Source organism: Pungitius pungitius, chromosome 17, assembly GCF_949316345.1.
Source record: "Pungitius pungitius chromosome 17, fPunPun2.1, whole genome shotgun sequence".
Classification (NCBI taxonomy): Eukaryota; Metazoa; Chordata; class Actinopteri; order Perciformes; family Gasterosteidae; genus Pungitius; species Pungitius pungitius.
Window position 1 is genome coordinate 1,203,346 of NC_084916.1, and position 25,462 is coordinate 1,228,807.

Here is a 25,462-nt window from a genome sequence, read left to right on the forward strand (position 1 = left end):
ACTATAAGGCGCACTTAAAATCCTTTTTTTTTCTCAAAAAACGACGCGTGCGCCTTATAATCCGGAGCGACGTATATACGGATCAATTGGTTGTCCCAGCGCTGCCTCTCGATGGACCAAAGCATTTACCAAGAATGTTTTCATTCAGAGATGTTGTTAATATCCACATTAAGGTTTGAACAACGTTACCATGGGAGTGAAGAGTTTTCACAACGCTTAACAAAGTTTGATTTAGCACAGATCAAGTGGATGCATAACGTTTTACTGCAGTATCTTCTATTCCAGGCGCCCTATATAGGAAAATAGTTCTAAAATAGGCGATTCATTGAAGGCGCCTAATAGTCGCCAAAATACGGTAGTTATTATTCTCTAAACTACATCAGGCCGCAACAATTTTGATAATTCATGATTTCAGTTGATCAACTTCTATTTTTGATGAAAATACTGAAATATTTGCTGTTTTTACTTTTACAGTTAATGGACTAAACAATTAATTGATGAAACTTTGTTGCAGCGAGCTTTTTATAGAAGCATATTTGAAGGAGCCAACAATGATTGACTGTAAAAATATCTTTCAGAAACACAACGCCTGATAAAAAGGAAAGTTGCATCTTCTGATAACTCATCAACATCCTGACTCTCTGATGCTTTGCTTCCCCAGCAGCTTTCGGAGCTCCATCGTTAGCTGAAGCTTTTAAAGAAGAAGATTGAGATGACACGGATGAAGAGCTGTTACTCAAACCTCCTCTTCCTCGCCCCAAATCACATCAAAGAAGCTGTGGGAGACAGTGACTTCTTCATCAAAATCACTTCATTAAAGTTCTGCATCCTGGACTTCACCTGAATCATATTTAACTCTATTCAGAAACTCACATCACGTGACTGTTGCAGATTGCCTTCAATTCAAAGTAAACGGATTTAAAACAACACGACGTGGTGATCTTTGGCAAATGTGGGCCATCGAACAACAAGCGCCGTCAGGCTTACAACATTATATAATTGGCATCTATGTTAATTAATTCTGCATTAGCGCCACATTAGGAGTTTTTTTTTCTCCTTTTTTCATATCCGTTAAACATAGAGAAATCGAGTAATCTTATAATTATTATTTGAATAGGCTAAGGTATTAATCGGCTTTTAACCCTTTTGACTACGATTAAAAACACAAGCGCCACGCTCTCCGAGCGCATTAGGCACCGTAGCGATGCTTTTTGATGAGGAGCTGAGATTATAGCAGGGAAGAAACTACTCGGATTAAAACACACACACACACACACACACACACACACACACACACACACACACACACACACACACACACACACACACACACACACACACACACACACACACACACACACACACACACACACACACACACACACACACACACACACACACACACACACACACACACACGGAGGGAATTTATCAAGTGGAGCGAAGACGTTCCTTCACTCAGGATTCCAGCTCTAATCCGCCCTGTCGCTGGCGACTCAAATCGCAGCTTTGACTCAGACGGATCTGGCTGCGAATTACAAGTGTAAGTGTCTGTGAGTGAGGAGAGGGGATTAGGGAGAGGAGATGGAGGGGGTGGGGGGGGGGAGGAGACTAGGAGAGAAGATGAGGAAAAAGTAAGGACGAAGCAAGGGGGCGGGGAGAGAAAAAGCAAATGGAGGAAGGAGGAAGACGGGCAGCGAAAGATTAAAGGCAACAAGGAGCCGTGGGGGGGGGGGGGAGGGGGGGGATGGGTTGGATCCAGTTTCATCCACTGCCGTCAATTACAATTGAGATGTGGTCATTTTTGCCGTCTCATGCCTCAGCCCATGGCTGGAGGTAAACTGCCTTCTGTGACTAACGGTGTAAACCAAACTCACCTTCAGCGCACAATAAGTGCCTCGAGAAATCAAGCACTTTAAGGGTGAAGTAGCTTCCTGTGGTTTTACTGGAGCTTGTACACCGCTGATAGCAGAGCCAGCGAGGGGGGGGGGGTAAATGCATTCTACACCTGGTAGGTCAAATGAGAGCACATCGGATGCAACAAATCAGTAAGTATCATAATAATCTGTGCATAAGTACCTGCAAAGATCCGTCGAGTGATTCAAACAATAAAATGCAATAGAACTTCCTCCCGAGACGAGAGAAGAACGCGACATCCTCCCCTCCGCTTTAAAATGCCTTACATTCAACGAGGCTGAGGGAGGGAAAAAAAAACAGTAAAATAGTGTCTTGGCAGAAACTCAGATCTTATCTGATTAAATGACATGGTTTATAATTTGTGTGACTGAAACTTGGAAAGGAGCCTCAACTATGTGGATCGGTGCCTTTCCAGAAACAATTGATCTTCTAGATTATGCAAAAATGTCCTCAAATGCAACTCCCTACTAGGCAAATTCTAGGGGCGCCATTCTTCAGAAAGAGAAGCTTGATGTATTAACGGAAATCCACAAACCGGACGGTTGTGCGTCAGGATTCGATAGCCGAGCCGTTTAAGGACAAAAACTCTTCAAGAGGCCAACATGCATGACGGAGGCATCACATAGAGTCTACTCACTCTCCAAAATAGAGTGCTTTCAATTCAGAATTAGGATTTTGAAGGTTGTCGGGTCAATCGGGAACGCTCCCAGAATGCATTTCGGCAGGATGCAAGCGCTTCTAAAAAAAAAAAAGAAAAACAAGAATGAAATGCAGCTTTTAGGAAAAGCACAGGGTCCACTCGGAGGTACAAAGCCCAAGTGAGTAGTGGGATAAGTAAGCTGCTTACTGCTCTGCCCGGGGAACGCGGTGCCGCTAAGTGGGCCCTGCTTCGCCATCTGACTGGACCCACGGGGAGAAGGGCCAGGCAGCTTTCATTTAAGAAGGGAAAAAAAGCCTTAATTGACTTCATAAACTTCGTGGCGCTCTCCCAACTGGAAGGTTTAAGTGCAAGTGTGTTCCATGTTTGGCGAGGGCTTTCCCAGGGGAATGAAGCCCTTTAAAAGGGATTCTGAAGGCAGATAAGAGCCCTCTCTTCCAGTGGTGGCAGAAACACAATGGCCACGCTGTCATCCCTGCACGCCCCTAGCGACGGGACTCTTTCAGGGCGTCCTCGGCACTGAGGTGGACACGCTGCGCTGTCAGCCGACTGCTGCGATCGATTTAGCCTTTCAGAGGTCCCCCCCCCCCCCCCGTGCCCTCTCCTAAGCACCAGGCGGCTCCGCCAGGTAGTCCCATCGACTGCACTTTCCTTCGGGATTCGGCTCCCTGGGATTATGAATGAGGGGCAAGAAGGTCGTAGGGCAGTGGCTGTAAAACCAATGATGGGCGGTCATGCCAGCAATTTAAATATCAGAAAGATGGCTCATCAAAGCAAAATTACAGCTTTGTTCACTGGGTTGTGGGGCCAAGTGTGATATACAACCTGCACACCGCATGTCCCATAATGCAGCAATTGCCATTATCGCGCATCTGAGAAGATACAATTAGCTTTTGTGGCTTGGTGCATGTCGACCATCAAACTAAATTCAGGAGAGCAAGATGGCTCATTCTTTCACTGCAGTAGATCCGGAACAGCAGCTAAAGGACTAATAAGAGGTTCAAATCCCAAGCTTCTGGGTTTCAAGGTGTGTTGACCTTTTAAAGCACAGCCAAACAGATGACAGTTACAGCCCTGAGGTACAGGTGGAGCCCAACAAACATCATTTATGAGTCCAAAACCAGATCAATATATACACCGAAAAACTGACAATATAAATATATCCACCAAAAGAAAACAACTGAATATCAAAACACCAAATACACACTTTCTGGCAATGACCTTGCACATGTGGTTATTAAAGAACATTAATATTATTCAGAGGCTGAATACAGTTGAACAGTGAACAAATGATCAAGGACAGTGGTGATGGAAACATTAAAACTAATATCAAGAATAGATTATCCTTATTTTCTTGAAAGAAGGAGGTAGGAAAAGAGAACAAGCGTGTTACCTGTAATGCAAACACTTTCTCAAGTTCAAATGGGAATATTCCTGCCAACACCTGAGCAGCTTTCTCTTTACTGGATAAACAAAGACAAACTTAAAATGATGACGGAGTGTGAAGAAACGCTGGAGATTAGGTGCCATTTGGCCATTTGTGCTGTACAACGCGTCAGAACATTTAAAGAAAGGATCCTTAATTACCTCTCGACTCCAACAAAACAAAGCTGAACCTGTAAAACCTCATCAGACCGTTTACACCCCCTTCACAGCCTCACAGTGTGTTGTTGCTGTGCTCCATATAAATTAGTCACCATTATTAGTGCATCGTATTATAGAGCGTTGGTATGGTTTGGATAAGGAGACGAGAACCCCTTTTTTCCCCCTGATACTGATAACCAACAATGGCTGATCCATTTTGGGAGATACAGATCCCTTTATTGTTTTGGTCCATTCGGGTTGCTGCCACTAACCCAGCATGCTCCCAACCGCACATCATCCTTTTCCTTTGTTACAGTCATTAAGTCTTTTTAAACATACAAGGACCTGTCCAGTCTCCAGGTCAAGCTTATAATGTTCAATGTGGCAATTAAAACCCCAAAAGAAATAATCAATACCTGCATAGCATTGGGTTCAGTGTTTCCTCTACCAGTTTGTCAGGGCCACAAGAAGGTTGTTCTGCAACAAGGCAGCTGAAGTGTGTCAGAATTGCACTTAAATAGCAACAAGTGAAGTGAAGGGAAAGCCGTATAGCAAATAAAGGTGATGAAATAGGACGACAGAGGACGAGGGATTTTGTGCCCAAGAAGAGGGTTTTCACTTCAATTCAAAGATATGAACCACTTGATTTGATGAAAAGCATTAACTTTTTTTTTTTTTAAATATAGAGTTTGCTTTGATGGAAACAAGACATGTTTCATCAAAAACAATTCCTTATCATTCAAACAAATGAATTAGCTGCTCCACGACTAACGAACTGCCACAATACAGAAAAAAAACCCCACTCCAACTTACTTAACCCCTTCATTTCAAGTCAACAGTCCTAATTGCTTACATAGCTCTTAAACAGCAACACAGAGCAGAAATAATTGGGGTTGAACGTGACACTAAATGCAGCAAAATACTAGGAAAACACGTATTCTCAACAAAAAAAAACAGCTCTAATACCTCCCCCACAAGAGCTTTGCAGCTACACTGCCCCTCTGACCCTGCAAAACAATTAAAAAGCCCTTGGCATACAGGAGCTTCTAATGGGCCACATAGAAGACTGCTAATAAGACAGAGGTACGAGCACCCGCTGTGCACAGACTGCTAATTCTGGAGCCTGAACACAGGAAGATGGGGGGGGGGGGAAACAGAGGAAAGGAAGGTGGCAGTGAATCAGAGCAGGATGAGAGCGATAGCTGCAGCCCGGTCCCATCCCGGTTAGGAGGTTGCGTTTGTTTATCACGAGGCCCCAGCTGACTCCCAGCCGGCTCTTCAGATAAAACTAACCGCCAGTGCCACTGGAATCCATTACACGCGTCGGGCCGGCAGCTCGCTCGCTCGGGTCTGGAGAGGAGTCAAGAGCAGAGCCAGACAGTGTGTGGCTTCTCTATTGGAAATTACAAACATCAGCCCTGCTTTTAAATGTCTCCCTCTATCATTTGAGTAAAAGAGGACCGACACAGTAATTAACGGGGTATTAAAAAAACAAAAACAAAGCATGCGGAGCGGTGAGGGAGGGAGAGCAGCCGCAGAGTGGGAGAGATAGTAACTAAAAGGGGGGAGAGAAAGAGAGGAGCTGTGGAGAATTAATAACAGGCCAGATCTCTCCAAGGCCTCCTTAATGGGCTGTGACAGGAATTTATTCACACTTAGGCTGGTATTAAATCAAACGCGAGGCGAGTGGCAGCGGCAGGCTGCAGCAGGGGGGGGGCGGGGGTGGGGGTGTCTGAGGCAAACGGTGCGGGTCTGCCATGTCCTCCCGTACCCCTCCCCGGCTGGAGGGTCATCACCGAGGCCCCCGGGGTGGGTAGAAGAATGGAGGGATGGAGCGGGAAAGGGAGGTAAGAGCGGAACAAACGATGAGTGACGTGCCAACGACGAGACGGCCTGTCCCACGCCACAGATGGAATGATCATCAAGTAGCCCGCGGAGCCGCAGTGAATCACCCTGCAAAATGCACCGTCACTCAGCCAGACTGCCAGCCGCTCCATCAGTCCGCCGGTTCCCGCCGAGTTGGAGAACTCGCTGCAGACAGCTGGGCGCAGAACGCGAGCCGAATAAACAGGAAGCCGCCGTCCAAGTTAGTGCTCTCTCAAAATTCTACTGGCGAGCGGCCTCGTCAATTTCTCTTTTTTTTTTTTTTATTATTTTCCTCCATTAATTGGCGCGTGCCTAGTGATGCCGGATATTTATCTGGGCTGTAATTTGTAGTCGCTGGGGTGCCACAGAATTGGGTCTGTTGTGCAGAGCAGAACGAGCATGGATGACTGGGGACCCTGAATTGATATGCACCATCACATTCTACGGCACCAGAGGTCTGCAGCAAAGAGATTGAGCAATCGCAACCCATTAGGCACCAATGAATTATGGCTAATGCGTCTTAAACATTTATGCAAACACGGCTGACTTTCACACATGTTTAAATAGACTTTACCCCTTCGAGCACATACATGAACCGCAACTTACTACACGCATGAGAGCGAGCACAACATGTAGGATCAGTCAGAAGTGGGGTTGTGGGGGATGGTAAAAGCATGTTCTAGTATATATTGTCACACACAGCATACTAAAGACAATTTTGGAGAAAGATAGTGGTGATGCACCCTTCTCTACGCCCCCTCCTCCCATACACACCCCTCCTGCAACGCTGGGCAGATTGCATCACCATCCGTCAGCCAGGCTCCGACAAAACAGCAATTACCCCAATCGACAGATAACGAGAGCAAGGCTATCACTCACAGCCAGGACACCCCATAAAGCAGCCAGACATTACCATGGAGGAGCCATTTATCTGCCTCTCCTCCACCTTCCACTGTCACTCCACCCGGGGTGGCGTATCCAGAACATTTTTACTGGGGTGGCCAAGATGGGACACAAAGCTAGTGTGGGGTGGCCATGGTAGACGGCGCTGTCCCCATTTAAGCAGCAATTTAACAGAACCTATATACAATCCGTTACATATACATAGGGCTGCAACAACGAATCGATGAAATCGATTAAAATCGATTATTAAAAGCGTTGGCAACGAATTTCATTATCGATTCGTTGTGTCGCGCGACTATTATGTTTGAGTATTAAAAGAAAGTTGAGCGCTCGCGCAGCAGAACAGAAGAAAAAAAGCTCCGCCCAGCAGAGCGTTGTTAAGAAAAATAAAAAAGAGCAGAGCTGAGGTAAAGGAAAGACCATCGGAGAGACCTGTGATACTGTTCTGAAACATGCGGAGGCAGAGAAACCAATGCGACCTAAATCCTCCCAGGTATTTCACACTGAAATGGGGGGTGCGGGTGCTAGCGGGCAACGGGGGGGCGTTTTCTTTGCAGCGCCAGTCGTTCTAATCGCCGCGCTCGACTTCAAGGTGTAACCTTTATTATTGTTCGGTCTGAAACAGCGCGCCCAGTGACGGGTGGTGCAGCAATATTGATGTCCGGGTGGAAATCAGGAGAAAGGTCGGTCCGGGAGATTTTCGGGAGGGGCTTTGAAATTCGGGAGGGTTGACATGTCTGATTGTAAGATATGCAAAAGCGACATGGCCTGGCACGGGAGCACCACGGCGATGATTCATGATTTTGTGCCTAATATATTTAATTTGGTGGCTGTAAAGTATACATCATGCGATGTGTGTATGTTTTTTGTGTTAGTCCATTTTATTTGCTTACTTATGGATGTTCAAGGAGCAATCTGCAAAACATATTTAGAAAGTGCACAGTCAGTTCTATTTTTCAATAAAGGGTTGGAAATTTATGTTTTTAAATGTTTTATTTTTTTATCCCGATTCGATTATTAAAATAATCGTTAGTTGCAGCTCTACATATACATAAACAATGGTAACAAAACCAAACAAATCTTTACTCCAAACAAAGTATATACTATGAAGTAATGTAATGTAAACCTTTAAACTCTCATGAACAATAGAGGATTCTAGTAATAGTAACAAAGTGCAATAGAGGTAGCTAGTTCTTGCTTTTGCTCATTCTGCTGCTACAAAATGCTTTCACAAAGGGCCAAGACCACAAGACAAGACTTAAAGTCCAATGCAATGCCACCAGACCAAATATAACTAAAGGGTTAAGGTGCTTCTTCATAGTGTAACTTGTGAAAATTGTACATAAACAATTGTAACATAAACCAAGCAAACCTTAACAACACAAAAACGACCATTAGACAAATTCTGAGTTCATCTATCTTATCAGATGAATTTGCCTGTTTTGGTGATTGGTAGCAAAAAGTTTAATAAATTTGTCCATGTCCAGTGACTTTGATCTTCTAGCCTCAATGCTGAGAACACCCAGGTTGCTCAGTCTGTCATCTGTCATTGTTGATGAGTTTAAGAGCTGAGAAGCTGGAGGGCTATGGCTATCTTGCACAGAGGAAAAAGCTCGTGAAAAACATCCTTATGAGGTTAAAGGAACACTGCAAGTTCAACAATACCGGACAAGTTCGGCATTCCACTTTGCTGTTTCCTTTGCAAAAGCCTCCTTGTCTGCTGGAGTTCATGACTGAGTCACTTTCATAAAATTCTCCCAGGCGAAAAACTATTTCCTCTTGAAGGAAACATCTGCTTTTGGGGTCCAAAGCTTGTATTCCTCTCATTATTTCACAATTGTCTTTGGAGAAGCGCCTGTCTAACTCTCTAAGTATGGTGTCCACAATGGGGTAGAAGATCGTCCTCCTAAAGGAATCCTTGTCACCATCGTTACATTTGTGCTGACCCAATGTAGAGGTTATGACAGACCCAGCAAGTCAGGAATTTGAATGCAATTTGCTCTGCCTCTGCCTATTTAAACATCTAAAAATATGTGAACTGTGAAGATGAGCTAATTGATACAAACAAAAAGTCCTTTATCTCCAAGAGCAAATAGTCTTTAAACAGCCCTTAAATCACAGAGCAAATAAACAGCTTGTTCTTGTGTTCCACAGCTACCTCCCCCTGTATTAGCTCACAATCCAGAACCACCCTATGCACAGGCACAGGTAACACAGTCAACCCCATCCCCCGACTGAGGATACGGTCCCCGCTGTCCGTTTCTACGGAAGAAGGCAGGACGGACTCGATCATATAGGAATCATATGCCCCCGTGTCCCTCAATATCGTAACCGGGACTTTAACATCGCTACCCCCAAGCGACACAAAACCACTTCTGATAAAAGGGTGTTATTAAATCTAGACTGTCGCACTATATTTCAGACACTGTTAGCTCTATTGAACACACATCTGCAAACAAACACCCTCAGTCTTCAGTCCAGAAAACAGCGTTTCATATTTCATGGCGGTATCCTAATAATAAAAAAAAATTAAATGCTAACGTTCAACGCTTAACTTGGTTTGCAGGCTGCTAAGCTAGACTGAGGTCATGTGGACCGCATTTCAAAATGAAATGCGCCTCTATGTTAGGTATTACGGTAAAAGGGGCTGTACAGCCAAAAAGGCACTGATCATCATTTGAAGTGTCTTTTATCAATATTTGAACTCTCTTTAAATCAGATAGCAGATGGGTAACACTCTTTTGACACTTGGTCCTATTTCAAGCTGACCTCTTCTATTAACATGTACATTCACATAACATATTACTGTGTACTTTTTGAGATACTTGAAAGTAAAGTTAGTACTTTTGCCATTATATTCGTCTTTTTCTCAATCTTTGAACTATCTTTAAATCAGATAGAAACACTACCGGGTAACACTCTTCTGACACTTGGTCCTGGTCCATGTTGACCTCCCCTATCATCATGTAAAGATACATAAAATATTACTGTGTAGTTTTTGAGATACCTATAGGTAAAATTAGTAATATTGCCATTATACTCGTCTTTTTCTCAATCTTTGAACCATCTTTTAATCAGATAGCAGCCGGGTAACACTCTTTTGACACTTGATCCTATTTCAAGTTGACCTCCTCTATTTACCTGTACATTTACATAAAATATTACTGTGTACTTTTTTAGAAAATTGAAGATAAAATCAGTAATATTGCCATTATATTCGTCTTTTTTCAATATTTGATATATATATATATATATATTTTTTCCCAATCTTAACCAATCAGAATGCAGGATTTCATCTAGCCGTATTATTAGTACAATTAAAGTCCTACAATATTTTTTCTGTCTTTTAGTCAAGGTATAGTCTGAAGAAGTGTGTCTTTAGTGGCGGAACATGTAAAGACTCCTGGTGTCATCTGAAAGCTCATTTTACCATTTACAATTCAGGAAAGCAAAGAGTTTTGAGATTGAGAAAAAGACGAATATAATGGCAAAAGTACTAACTTTACCTTCAAGTATCTCAAAAACTACACAGTAATATTTTATGTTCCTTTACATGTTGATAGAGGAGGTCGACGTGAAATAGGATCAAGTGTCAGAAGAGTGTTACCCGGCTTCTATCTGATTTAAAGAGAGTATAAAGATTTAAAAAAGACACTTCAAATGATGATCAGTGCCTTTTTGGCTGTACAGACCCATTTACCGTAATACCTAACATAGAAGCGCATTTTATTTTGAAATGCGGTCCACATGACCGCAGTTAAGCTAGCCAGCTAGTGCAGTGTAGTTCGACTTTTAGCTGCTACTTAGTGCTAGATAAAAGTTTTCCTACATTCAGAGGGAACAACGATATAACTAAACATTAAATTTCCATACCTCTCAATCGATAGATTCCGGCGTTTTTATCGTTGTTGTGTCGTCGCTGTAGTAAACTGTGACCGTCCTCCTGCTTCACGGACCAGCGGCAGGTGCAATGCGCTAATCTCATGGGTCACGTGACCTGCGTGGCCAAACGTCCGCTGAACTGAAGTCAGCTCTCACAGCCTCAGTACGACCATTACTGTGTTAGTTAAAAATGTAAAACTGACCCTAAATCAGTTGTTCAGCTGTCGTCATTGATTGACAGCATTTCTCTTGTTTCTTGTGTTGACGAACTTGACCAACTACCTATCAGATCTGGGGTGGCCACAGGGGTGGCCAATGAGCTTTCAGGGATGGCCACGGCCACCCCCCAGAATCGCCATTGTCCACCCCAGGCTGATCTCCACCTGTTCACACGCACTTACCTTGAAGGGTGGGCTTCAACCAAATAGAGGCTCATGGATCTGGGGTTGGGTTCGGGGGGCGGGGGTGGGGGGGGTTACCACCTGTTCCAGAGTAAATAACACTGCTGGACTACATCCGTGGAACATGATGGAAACGTTAACATTGGACCCTGGAGAACAACTCTTTCCATTGTGCTGTTGAGGGACACTCTACTTCTGCGGTTCTTTAATAGCAGGAGGACAGGAGGACAGGAGGACAGGAGGACAGGAGCACACGCGCCACCTGCTGACTATCTCAAAATGCCAAACTCCTTTTACTTCAATAACAGGGGATGGGAACACGCCCCCTACCCTCGACTCAAGTGAGATAAACACACACACAGCGAAGAGACGGGGAGTGAGACCAAGCACCACTACAAGAGAATCACAAAACCTTTGAGCAACCTAAGACGAAGGCACAAAAAAAATAAAACCCAGAGAAAAATATGATCAGAATCCGAACACATTCATTTCACTGTCCAACAATGATGCAAACCGAGGGAATAGAGATGAAGTCAGTGGATTTAATCACCAAAGACAAAGTCACAGCATGCTTTTGGTGATGAGACAAATATAATATCACCTACACATGAGGCTTTATTTCTTCTTCTTATTTATCTCTCTCTCTGATGTGCAGGTGACGAGTGGGAGCTGATGCAGACCCCTCTCCCCTGAGGAGGGGGGGCACAGATGTTGGTCACCTTAGACCATATAAGTTGAAGCTGGAGAAGGAAAGCTTTGAGTATCCTTGACGCATCACTTGTATGTGTGTCAAGCATTTAATAAAAGTGTTGTTCAATGATTTCACACCGCTGCCTGCTTGTCTGCTACTGGCATGCATTCAATTCATTTTGTGCATAATTGGTCCCTTTTTAAACAAATGAGCCAATAGCACACAGTTTATAATGAAATGATTTAGGTCTTCAGACAGTTTGTGGTGACTGAGCACTGTTCCCAGTGGCATCGGTAGTAGAACTATCACGCTCTGCTCAACCCAATATTCTTGAGATGCAGTGCCAGAAGACAATGGCAGTGAAAGCTAAATGAATAAGGCTGGGGATCTTTTTTTTTAAATGGAAAAATGTACAGCAATAAATAGTCCATCTTTTCTGTTTCTATTTCTTCCTTTTGGCACTCAGCTATCTTTGAGACGAGCAGAAAGGGGTTTCAGGGATGAGGTTTTTTTGCCTCCTCAGTGGCCTCAATCCATTCGTTGTGGATGAACCCCTGAAGCCCTTTGAGTTTTAGACTGATGTGGTAGCGTTAGCACTTTTTATAAATTGCAGATACATCGATAATGAATATGATCCCAAGTCAAAGTTTAAATGTCAATAGGAAGATCCTCAGAAATCAATAGTGTTTCCACCACATGTTAAGACTCTCACTGGTTAACTCAATGGGTTCTTATGAGCGGCGCGATGGCATTTTCAAAGGTTACCTTAAAGTAAAGAGGCGCATGGTTTTAATTGACGCATCACACACACACACACACACTTCCCATTATTCCCTCCTGTGTGCAGAGAACAACGGTTCTCTCATCACAATGCTCTCTCCTGTCAGACTGCAACACGGGGGGTGTCTGTTCCAAGGTTGTCTCTCTCACAACAGAGCATGCAGACACCCCCATCCGTGGATTTAGTATCAAACACATCTCATAGAGATGCAGTATTTCATTCATATTTACTGCAGGGAGGGACTTACATTTTGAAAGAAAAAAAGCTTGCATGGAACTACGAGGCCAGCTCTCCTAAACCAGTGTGACACATCAGCTGCAGGGTTTGAGGCTCGCTTGGACTTCTCATCTTCTCACTTATGCATCAATCTTCTCTCAGCTTCCTGTTACAGCAGGCATCCTGTTTTCCCCGCTGCAGCTGAATTACATCAGTCTTCTGTTATTCCCTTTGAAGACCCTATCTGAATGTGAACCGCTTAACTCTGACAATCCACAGCTGTTTACACATCCATCAATGTGTTCTTTCATCAATCTTTTTTACCTCTCTCTCCTTTCCTGTACATCCTTGACTCCCTGCTACCACTTTCATTCCTTTCAAAAACAACACACACACGTTTCTCACTTGCAATTTTACTGCCCGTTTGTTTCTCTGTGCGTCGCTTTGTCCTTCACCCTCCACTTCACACATCTACTCACAGTGACAACACGGCCATTTGTCTGGTCATCCATCCATCTTCAAACACCTTTCCCACCTGAACAGTCCATTTCTCTCTCCTTTTACTCAACCCAGGCTTTCATCCTACTCCCCACACACCCACCCCCTCACCCAGCCCATCTATCACAAATCTTTCATCTGTCACTCCATCAACATTTTCATGGTAACATCTCTATGCCATTTAGCGCTCTTCTCAGACGTTTCTCTCTCTTTTATGAATCTCCGGTCCCGGTTCCCGCTGACTCGCCTCCCTTCCAGTCCACCATCGCTCATGCACAACTGTCCTATCTGGCTGGAGTGACTGCAGCAGATGTATCCGGGCCACAAACATCTGCTTCCCCCTGTACCGCTGTCTCTCTTCTATTCTGCTGATCAGCACTACCGATTTAACTCCCCAAAGCTTGCTGTCCTTATTGAGGCCTTAATGTGCAGCTGGGCAGCCTGGGCGACGTCGCTTGTGCAAACACACGAGGCGTGCACTGGATATCCGGGGGCAAGATTCAAAAAGCTGTGTGTCAGATGAGCTCAAGTTCCAGCTGCTGGGCGATATGAACAAACAAACACGGCTGTTCTGAATCTCCCTTAATAGAAAAACTACAAATACGTCAATATGCTACATTTCATGACAACCTGTCATATTAATAGATTAAATAATATTACCACGATTTTGGCATCAGCAGTCAAATAGTAAGACATCAGTGTTGTAAGCTGTAAAAGCCCCCATCTGGCCTCAAAGTAATTGAGAGCATTCCAACAGGGTGCAGGCTGCTTAAAGTCTGGAACATAATAGATAGATGATGTATACTCTTAACGAAGGAAACACCACTAATTAGGCAAGTGTGTTACCACCATCCAATAAAACACCAGAAATCACTGCGCCCCCCCCTTCAAATGTGCAGTGAACAACAAACAAAATGTGGGGATTGGTTATTTCAGTGTCTTCTATTTGATTAAGACTTTCTTGGTATAACGTGCGAGTAGTTTTTACAATTCTCTGGTAATTGGCTTGTGAAGCTATTTTAGCATATTAAAATGAGTTTGTAGCACTACGGAGGATTTATTTAATATGTCTCTTATTGTGCCATTAGGAACATTTGGCCACATGCTCCAAACAAACTCTGTGCAATTAGGGACGAGGACAGTTTCAAATTATTTAATAGTTTTCAAAATGTGTATTTGAAATTTGTTTTTGCACAGAGGAAATGCATTCAATAAGCTTGCTTGACATCAAGGATACACAAAACGCTGAATGCAAATACATTGAGCGGGACACTTTTAAGGGAACAGTGCACCAAAGTGACCTCTTAATAACCTCTATATAGGTATAATTTCAGATTTTTAGATTTAATTTCAAGTTCTAATCTTACACATCAGACTAATCATGAAGCTGTAGAGTTTAAGAGTTTTATGAAAGACAACTATTAAAATAAGTGAACTCAGCATCATTTGTGGAGTAGAACAAGGTGTTTCTGAGACAAACTGCATAGTAAGTCTTGCTGTGTGTTTAGGATGCAGAATGTGAGGAAAGCTTCCCTCAGCGTATTACAGAAGGCCCGCCTTCTCAATCGCTACATCAATCTCTGTATGTACTTGGATCATTTGGCAGAACTCAATTTGCATGCTAATGCTTTGCATGGAGGGAAGGTCATATTATAAACAAGGTAATATATCACGTCCATACACAGTCTCTAATAGGACTAAATTAAACTTTCTTTCAAGTCCAGTATTAATCCTGCACCGTGAGAGAATCTCTCAAAAACAACGGAGAAAAGAGTTTTGTTTACTTTTTTGCAGGAATGCTTGATGGTTTTTCCGTCCAGTTTTGCATTCAAAAGGGTTGGAATGACTTATTTATCTAACTCAATATCTGCCATCTTTAACCGTCCTCTTGTGAGTGCAGTTGAGCGTGAAGTTCGCAGCCATCTTTCGCTGCAGTGTTAACATTTAAAAGCAGCCAGGGGAGCCGCGCTCAGCTCTTAAAAGTAACCAGTTCTCATCTCTGACCTTGGACCATTATCATTGCGGCACACTCAGAGGGTTTGGCATGCACAATCGGCATGGAGCCACCACACAGCACACACACACAGAGAGAGCAAAGAAATTCAAACAAATTCATCACCGAGGAGGCAAACTAAGTAATGCAGAATTCCTTTTACGTGGGCCTTTGCAACGCTGCATTGTCCATAGCTGCTGTGCTCCAGTGAGATATGGGGCTGAAGTCTGGCTGCTCACCTGCATGGAGGCGGGATCTAGGTGCCATCGACCCAAGGGGGACATTTGCACACAGCGCTTTAATGTCATCTTGATGAAAAGTGATGCGGTGATGTTGGAGTTACAAAAAATATCAGAGGGGCGGGGTTTGTCAGTAATGAGAATCTGTGATTTGTCCACATGTAAATCAGCATGTTCTATAAGTCTTTGCCTTAATTCAGTGGTAAGAGTGACCTAGATGGGATTATCGCACCTCTCTTCCATTGATCCTTCCCCTTTTAATGATATCTACGGTGTTTTCTAAAGCAGCCGCTCAATGTATTGACTTTCAGGAACTACCTGTGAATACTGTTGTTTTTTTGTGCTAGAGCTGTGGTAATGCTGGATGCACAAATGCCTCCCTGCGGCGGAAGGGATGCATGAGAAATGAAAGCCTTAATGTTTTTCATTGCATCTCCTCATCTTACTTCCAACGCAGAGCCACAGCTTCACGCTAAAAAACCTCTACCCACCTGGTACCTAGTACTGTTAAGCACAGTGCACTGTGTATTCATCCCCAAGGTTCGCTCACACATGAACTCATCCCGTTTGTTAAAGCACACCTGCAGGTACCACGGTGACAAACCATCAAACTAAACTATTTGTGACTTTTTTCAGTGCGAGGTTAGTAAACAGTACCTCTAGTAACATTGATTTATTTTCTATGGTTGACATGTTTTATTCCATGACAGAAAACCTTTGTGCTCGTCTCGCAGATTCCCCTCGTTAGTCTGTAGCATGCAACCATTAACCATGACTCAGGATTAAATCTTTCACACTTCAAGTGAAGCTGTGTCAGTTTGAAGTAAAGCTCTCTGCACTCGTCAGTGTCATGAAAACAGCCTCCCTCCATCAGAGCTGAGCAAAATAATATCTGGCAGCGAATATATTCGTAAAAAAAGCTCTTAGGTGTGTTTGACGTCTGCCCCTTGAAATCCCTCCAGAAGAAAGTAAGAACATCTTTGTCAAGTTGCCAACGGTCAGATTGGTGTCTTTGATTTTTGCATTATGTTTATATAGTAAAAGTCACTTACTTATTTCTTTAATGGAGTGACAACTCTAATGCCGCTGTGATTTCCATATGAAGTTTAATAACAATAAAAGTGTAAATCAGATGTTTTCAATGGTCAAAGACACAGCTTAACCTCACAGAACCACTTGGCAGTAAGTTTTTCCGTAAAAAGGTTGTCGTTCCCACACCCGACATTACTCTAATAACTCGTGTTCCTTCACGCTGGGCCCCAGCTCACCGAACACCGCTGCTATGACAAAGTACTACGGCCTCACATTTTGAAATGGTGACCCTCATTCCAACCGCTTCCAAACTCTGCTGCGACATTCACGGCTGGAGATCGAGTTCCCGTGAGACCTACACAACTCCATCATCAGCGAAAAGCAGACACACAATCCCGTAATACATACATACTCGGATCCTCAGCGCCTCCTAGAGATTCACGAGGATAAGAAACTGACAATAGAAGAGTGCGACTTATTGCGGTTCATGACTACCTGTCACAAGACGCCTCCAGGGACACTCTCAAAAGGTCACGTTTTTGCTGTTATAGCGCCACCATCTGGCCAAATCACACCAGATGCACAGGGCTCTTCTTTGACTGCTGGACAACACACCAGACAAGGTAGATGGGGAAAACCACCCTGTGGTAAGTAAGTCTGAGGGTTATCTGACCGATCTCCTTGTGAAAGTGAATACGCCCCAAAAACATCCAGGCCTTTCAACTTCAACTCACCCCCCCACCAGGGAAATGCAACTTTCAGATTTTAAATGGCCTCCAGTGGAGAGATGACATAAGATATCTCAGACCAGCACATGCATGCGATACATTTAAAGTCCTGAGGATATCACAATAGCATTTCCCACCAGCAGAAAATAAAGTTCATTAAGTGTATTAATCTTGTTTTTACAACCTGGATGCTTGTTATCCAATTAATAAGAAGTGGGCTTTTACTGTAAAGCTTCGGGTGAATGATCGTAAAATGGAAAAATGACTTATCTATAATGAATTCCTATCAAACATCTTTTAAGATGATATGAGACTGTTTTCCCCTACAGCTTCGGTAGATGTGATTTGAAGTGTCCCGAGGCTGATGGATCAGAGAGGTTAACTGAAACTTTACTATCTGAAATAACATCACGCTAAGCTGTGATGGAATCTCACGATATCACTTTGTGTACCCTTTTGCACTTTTCTTTTATCAGCCCTTCCTTCTCATTTCGTTGCTGCAGGCTGGAAATCAAACCTGCCCCCCTTAACAGTGCTGTGCTATAGATATACAACGCGGTACCTTGGTGACCTCCAGGATTTCTCTTCTCTCCTCGGTGGCAGGGCGGCTCTGGCCAGCTGAGCGTTCCTCAAGTTTAGAGCTGTCATCCTCCATGAAGGGTATCAGTTGCTGGAAACACAATAAATACAAGTATTTACAAACAGAATGTATACATCAAAGTACATATTGGTAGGACTTATGTGGCAATTGAGCCTCGTCCTGGAATAAAGCTCACTCCCTAATGCACTGTTCACCTTCACCTACATATTTCCAAAAGAATGGTAATGCACATTGGTACATTTCCCGATCTGCCCTCAGAGTGCAGTCATAGTGCAGAGTGTTGTGCGTATGGGCAGCTAACCCACACCAAATACATCCCTGTGCGGTCTGATAATCTTGTTCAAGCTGTGGTGAAAATGGGGATTCTGTGGAAGCTCTCGAACACAAGCTGAGCCTCAGCGCTCCCTCTCCAACGTATAGAGAGACGGTACAGAGAGCGAGCAGGAGATTAATTCCCTGTTAAAAGCTCTGTGTGCTTGACCTTGTCTGCTTGACACTACAGCGGTGCCGATGTGCAAGAGGCTGATGGACCTCCCGTTGGTTTTTTTAACATCACACTGCCCCCCTGTGGTCACCTCGGGGAGGAGGCGTGCAGGAGGCCCGCTGCAGTCACACGTGGAGAAATGTGTGGATGTCTGGAGAACACAGTGTTCCTCGTAGGAGGGCAAGAAAAGGGCCTCATACTGATAATGTGTGATTGATGATATGCAACTTCCTCAATGGACCCAGATTGCAAATGTAGACAAATGTCTGCCATTGTGCAGAGTTTCAAGATAATACATGGCATCACTTATGTAAGTCAGTTTTATGCTTTTATAAATCCATAAACAATCCGCAGATACAAAACCTCTTTTGATGGGGTTCAACTGAAAATGCAGTGGAAGGAGTTCCTGTTGCAAGGAGTAAAAAAACTACTTTTCAAAAACCACCCTCTCTACCATTTCCTTCTAAAAGCAAAGGCTGTCATACCAGACAAGATTGAAAACAATAATGACTTGGCATGATGCAAATCAATACCACACATAGTTCTTTAGAACATTCTGCTTTTTTACAGCGTTTGACCTGTGGTTGTGCAGCTGGAGGAGGCCCTGCGGACAATAAACAATGATTGGAATAAGCTGCTCAGTCTGGAAGCAATGACTCAATAGTGTTTAAGAACAGCTCGAGCTGGCTAACATCAAGGGTGACATAGGAAAAGGAAAAGAAAGATCCCGGGAAAACCATGAAAATGTGAGATAAGCTAAAAGTTAAAGCTGAAGGAAAGCAGAAGACAAGTGGGAACAGACGAAGAGAAAGAGAAAATACAAAACGGATAAAAAGGGGGAGAGAGAATATGAGAAACAGAAAAGGGCAGGTGGCGGGGAACCGGCAGGAAGATGTGAAAACCTTGGTAACTTTATGCGCTCCTGTCAGTTTCCAGACTGAGCTTCACAGCAAACTGCAAACTCTGACTGATGGAGGGAGACCAGACAGCAAGGACACGTGCAGGATATTAAATCGGACAAACTATGCTTTCGGCTCGAGGAAATTTTAAGTAGGAAAGAGGAAAGTTTTTTCATTAGATCATTTCAAATTGAAGTCAATGACATATTGAATTTTAGGTGGCAGGCTGATTTTGGCAGCTATTTAGAGGAAAATGAAATGTGCTGAGTAGAGAGAGAAACGTGGATGGAGTGCATTGTGTGTGTGTGTGTGTGTGTAGGTTTGTGTGTCATAACCCCGGCCTCTTCCACTGAAAGATGGATGTGGTTTTCTGCCTGACAGAGACCGATGAGTGGATCAAGTTCTCCAGGTTGGCCTCGTTTAGACAAAAAGAAAAGGGTCGAAAACACAATCCCAAAAAAACATCAACAAGCCAAGCGGGATATTAAACGACATGGCTGCAGAGGACAGGAAATGACACAGACTACTACCAAAACACCAGACCACAGAGAGCGAAGCAAAGCCAACCTTAATGAATAAACTTAAAGAGAAGGAGGAAGCAGGAAATGGAAATAATGACCAGGTAACAGAGAGAATGAGAGAGAGAGGACCACAAGATGGAAAAAAGAGGTGTATGAAGTCAGGAGAAAACAGGAAAGGTGGAGAGACGGAGGGAAGAAATCGCTGCAGCGGGGCAGCACAGAACAACAGCTGGAAGGGAAAGCGCCGACGTGTGCATCTGGTCCAGCTGTTCATTTAACAAGTCTGTTGCTAATTAGGCAGCAATGAGGTCACACTACCCGAGTCATTGATTCCACTTCCTGTTTCGGGCAGCCTGTAGTGGCCGTCTGTCAGGCAGGCACCTGAATTCTGCGGGATGATAAATGGCGTGCGTGCTGGGGCCAAAATCAACAGCCCCCCCCCCCGCCCAGAGAAGGCCATGGTGAGTCGAGCTATTGGCCGGGCAGCAATGCACCGAGGGGAAATAAACACACTTCCACAAGGGGGAAACATGCAGCACCAGTTAACAGTTTGGAAGTCCAAATCCTTTGAACTGGTGCGGTAACCAGATGCCCCAATGACTCAACGTGGGTTTCGACCATTACAGCACAAAGGAAAGCGTCGAGGTGAACTCTTCACGGGCTTCGCTTTGGGGGCGGAGCTGCACACAAGGAGTCGCTTCAAACAGGCCGGCGAACAGATTGTTAAAAATGCTCGCGAGCTGCCGTATTATTCCATTCACAGGAAATGTAGACGGTGCGAGTCGTTGCAAATTGGTTCCAATTTCACTGTCTCCTCCCACATCCTCCTCCTCCAGCCTCAGTAGGAGTCTGGTGAGCGAGATTAGCTTCGAGGCAATCTGTAGGAATTGGGAAGGGACTGCCGCAGTCATAAATCCAATCAAACAGTGGTGGACAGCCGAGTTGTGGCTCAGCACGGCGCCTCCAACAGCGCACGCCCAGTGTGTGCTGGTGCAAGTGGCTTTGTGTCGCGCTGCCGCGCACCTTGTGAACACCTGCGTTTTACAAATTCATGGGTGCGCGTTACAATTGTGCACATGCATGTGTATTCCTGTGCGGGGCAAAGCGGCAAAGCTCCCACTGCTGTTGTTGCCAGACGGGGGAAGGCGACTGTAAGCGGCGCTAAAGAGACTCGAGAGACTCGCCGGAATCGAGTGACGGATCTGCTGTGAGAGGAGAAAACGAGACAGACCTGGAGGGAGTGAGTGAGATAAAGGTTCCCCAAGGCAAATGCCGGGGGTTTACTTCCCGTTTTCCGAATTTAGCAGGTCGGATTGTGTGAGAAGCTGGGCTATACGAGACAGTAACGTATGCAGCATGTGTTGCTGTTTGCATCTGGAATCGAGTCCAATTAAAAATGTGCACAGGAGCCGGAGCCACGCTGTGCGTGAGGCACAGAGGAATGTGCAGTGTATGTATTAAAAGCTCAACTTGATTTGAGGCAGGGTGGGGCAGGATAACGTCTCAGTGACAACTGAGAATGTAATTATCGTTTGATCAATATTTAACTGTAGAACACGCCCTTATAAATAGGTGAAGAATTATAGGTAGACTTTGCTAACTCTATAGAACTTTCTGATTGGTCATTGTCCAATTATTATGTCTTGTTCGAATTACATCAAAAGCCATTTACTTTTACATCACATATCGTAAAGTATGTAATAGATGGTGACAGGGAGAAATGATTGCATTCTATTTCAAAGCAAATTTCTACTGCATGTATTCGTTGACAAGTTGTCACACGATCAGTTGCTCTCTCTGTCATAATTACGTTAGTTAGGATAACAATTTATTTGTGAAGTAAAATCTCTAATATTTTGACATTTCTTTTAGGTGCAAAGACCATTTCCGAGTGGCTCAGAACTCTCGTAGCAGTAATCGGTTTTCCGTTTATGAACTACACAACGATGTTGACACTATCCTGTTAGACTGGGACTCAAATGCAAGCTTACACGTATTCACACAGCCTGCCAATCTCACCTTTCATTTAAATTGGCTATTGGTGCTATTGTATAACACAGAAGAATCAATATGAACATCTTCAACTGCAACACGCCGTAAATTGTTTAACCCCCCCCCCCACCCGCCCCTTGTAGTCATTGATCGCCTCGCGGGGCCATTTCTTCTTCATCTCAGTGACAGCACCATAATTATGTTGCTGACGCTATTAAAAATTACAGACACGCCATTATGGATTTTCAAAAGCACGGCTTCACGTGAACGTGTGCTCTTGAACACCAGAGGCCTTCATCCTGTTTATGCTGCTGATTTACACAGATACCTGAAGCAGGGTCGGCAGAATCTAATGTAACTCACATGTCGTTCACTAATTGTTTCCTGACAAGTTCTCACACTGGTGGAAGCAGGCGATGAAGTGTCAAAGCACGGGCATTCACCCCTGTCCCATTTTCCACGATGAATACCTCATCGGTCAGTGTGAAATATCCAGCGTGTCCTGCAGCAGGCTGCGTGCTGTTCTCATGGACGAGAAGTAAAAAGATTCTGGACTCTCAACTGTTCGTCACTCTCAGTGAACTACAAACTGCACACTAACAACACTATCTACAGAAAATAACATCCCCTCAGTGTCCCCACGCCTCACCTCTGGGGGGATCTGGTCCATCCCGGAGCAGTTCTCGTTGCATTTGTCGTAGACGAGGCGCAGCTTGCGGAAGAGCACGGAAAGCGTCCGTAGGTGCTCCTGCAGTTTCCCCAGCCGGTCCCCGTGGGTGTTTGGGTTGTAAGTGACTCCATTAGGCAGCTGAGGAGCAACACAGAGGGAATGTCGTGTTAGGCAAAGTGTACCCGCACACTTTGCAAGTGCAAATGAAAAAGAAAAACATCCATTGATCCACACGGAGAGCAAAAGTCACTGAAAACCCTGCGTTAATCCTTCACTGGTAATATTTCATTAGTTCTACTAACGCACAGCCCGTTTAAAAATAACAACTTTTCTACTTACAGGGGAGAGATATTGAGCGAAAAAGATTGTTTTACATGTTTGTATTCATACAACAGTAATTTGTCTTCCTAACATCACAGTTTAAACCCCAGAACAAAGACTCGGTAGCTTCAAAAGGTCGACTGCTTCAGCTTCTGCACTTTGAATGTTTTCTCTAACTTTCGTACGGAAGCGTCATCTCTGGCTTTTAACAACAATGGCTGTTACGGAGGGACATGACATGTTTTTTTGTTTTTTTACTGAGAGCATCAAAAAGCCTCTGGGGCAGCCCTGTCATGTTACAAACATCCTACATAGCATGAAACGAGGCAGCCTTCAGGGCAGGCAGGGAGAACATAGACAGGCGGACCACAGAGAAAAAAGGGAGGGGGACAAGACAAGGACAGCGTGTGTGATCTAAAAAAAAAACAACCAAGTCACATCAGTGGTGTTCGTGCATCGGGTGGCTGAGGCAGACTTGTTTGGCCCATCTCTCACTGTGATGCTAACAAAAGGTGCGATGCTCAGAGGAGCAGGCAGACATGATAAAACTCACAGCTGCCTTGTCTTCAGGTTCACATCAGAGCTGAAGGGCAAAGACCTCAATCAGATCCTCAAGGAATTCACGGGCTCAACCTTTAATGGGACGCAACAACTTGATACCACTTGTTATTCTCTGTTATTAAGTGAAAAACTTTTATAACAATCTGTCATCACTAAGTGGCTGCTATGTATTTAGTGTATACGTGAGCAATCTCGGTTCTGTAAGACCTTTGACCCTATTTTAGATTTATATTAGGGCCGGGACTCGATTAAAAATATGAATCTAATTAATTAGAGGCTTTGTAATTAATTAATCGAAATTAATCGCATTTTTATTGCATAAATATTTGACCTGAGAACAGTGAGAAGTAATTTTTTTTCACATGGATTTTTATTTTTGTTCAACCAATTCCAGCAGACAAGTGTGTTGTGTTGTGGATTCCAGCCTGAGAATCTATGAGAATTGAGGTTGGATTCAAAAGCATCAACAGGTGTGTGGTGGAACAGTGCAGGGAGATAGCAGGAAGGCTGAAGTGTGGAGGATCCTCAGTTCAAACCTGCTCTCTCAGAAGGAGGGTTTGGTTGCAGTCAGGGCTTCAAACTGTAAACTTTGAAACAGTTTTGAGGTTTAGTAAACAATCCCAAGGTCTAATATGAGAAACGGACACAATGAGGCATGTGCTTGAATAGCACAAGGGAACAACTGAAGGGCTGCAGGCTCCAACCTGCTGTCTGAGGTTGTGGGTTCATGCCCCTTCATGCAGACATCACTTCTCAAGCAATCTCAAGGTTAAATACAACAAACAAAGGGTTGATCAGTGTGTGGTGAAGTAGCACAGTGGAAGAGCTGCTGCCACAAGCCTGAAATGCATTTGAAGGTTGTGGGTTTGAGCCTTTGGCTTTACTTCAGCTTTGAGTAGCAATCTCAAGGTTAAATACAACAAACAAAGGGTTGGTTAGTGTGTGGTGAATTAGCACAGCGGAAGAGCTGCTGCCACAAGCCTGCACTGCATTTGAAGGTTGTGGGTTCAAGCCCAGTCTTGGGTTTGAGCCTTTGGCTTTACTTCAGCTTTGAGTAGCAATCTCAAGGTTAAATACAACAAACAAAGGGTTGGTTAGTGTGTGGTGAATTAGCACAGCGGAAGAGCTGCTGCCACAAGCCTGCACTGCATTTGAAGCTTGTGGGTTCAAGCCCAGTCTTGGGTTTGAGCCTTTGGCTTTACTTCAGCTTTGAGTAGCAATCTCAAGGTTAAATACAACAAACAAAGGGTTGGTTAGTGTGTGGTGAATTAGCACAGCGGAAGAGCTGCTGCCACAAGCCTGCACTGCATTTGAAGCTTGTGGGTTCAAGCCCAGTCTTGGGTTTGAGCCTTTGGCTTTACTTCAGCTTTGAGTAGCAATCTCAAGGTTAAATACAACAAACAAAGGGTTGGTTAGTGTGTGGTGAATTAGCACAGCGGAAGAGCTGCTGCCACAAGCCTGCACTGCATTTGAAGCTTGTGGGTTCAAGCCCAGTCTTGGGTTTGAGCCTTTGGCTTTACTTCAGCTTTGAGTAGCAATCTCAAGGTTAAATACAACAAACAAAGGGTTGGTTAGTGTGTGGTGAATTAGCACAGCGGAAGAGCTGCTGCCACAAGCCTGCACTGCATTTGAACCTTGTGGGTTCAAGCCCAGTCTTGGGTTTGAGCCTTTGGCTTTACTTCAGCTTTGAGTAGCAATCTCAAGGTTAAATACAACAAACAAAGGGTTGGTTAGTGTTTGGTGAATTAGCACAGCGGAAGAGCTGCTGCCACAAGCCTGCACTGCATTTGAAGCTTGTGGGTTCAAGCCCAGTCTTGGGTTTGAGCCTTTGGCTTTACTTCAGCTTTGAGTAGCAATCTCAAGGTTAAATACAACAAACAAAGGGTTGGTTAGTGTGTGGTGAATTAGCACAGCGGAAGAGCTGCTGCCACAAGCCTGCACTGCATTTGAAGCTTGTGGGTTCAAGCCCAGTCTTGGGTTTGAGCCTTTGGCTTTACTTCAGCTTTGAGTAGCAATCTCAAGGT

At 44.2% G+C, this 25,462-nt stretch overlaps 2 protein-coding genes across 3 annotated transcripts in view; one reads left to right on the forward strand and one right to left on the reverse strand.

Annotated features, from left to right (window-relative positions):
• The window catches only part of ext1b (exostosin glycosyltransferase 1b), a 90,608-nt gene extending 89,679 nt beyond the window's left edge, over nt 1–929 (forward strand). The window contains exon 13 of one of the 2 annotated variants that reach the window (XM_037474145.2): nt 662–929. The gene's annotated coding sequence lies outside the window, so the exon portion shown is untranslated. The remainder of the gene's footprint in view (nt 1–661) is intronic. The other variant, XM_037474146.2, reaches the window with a different exon arrangement.
• The window catches only part of med30 (mediator complex subunit 30), a 31,629-nt gene that overhangs the window by 2,109 nt on the left and 4,058 nt on the right, over nt 1–25,462 (reverse strand). Inside the window, exons 3-4 of the mRNA XM_037474147.2 lie at nt 22,536–22,694; nt 17,952–18,059 (exon numbers count right to left, since the gene is read on the reverse strand). Of these exons, the coding sequence (XP_037330044.2) occupies nt 17,952–18,059; nt 22,536–22,694 (267 nt within the window). The remainder of the gene's footprint in view (nt 1–17,951; nt 18,060–22,535; nt 22,695–25,462) is intronic.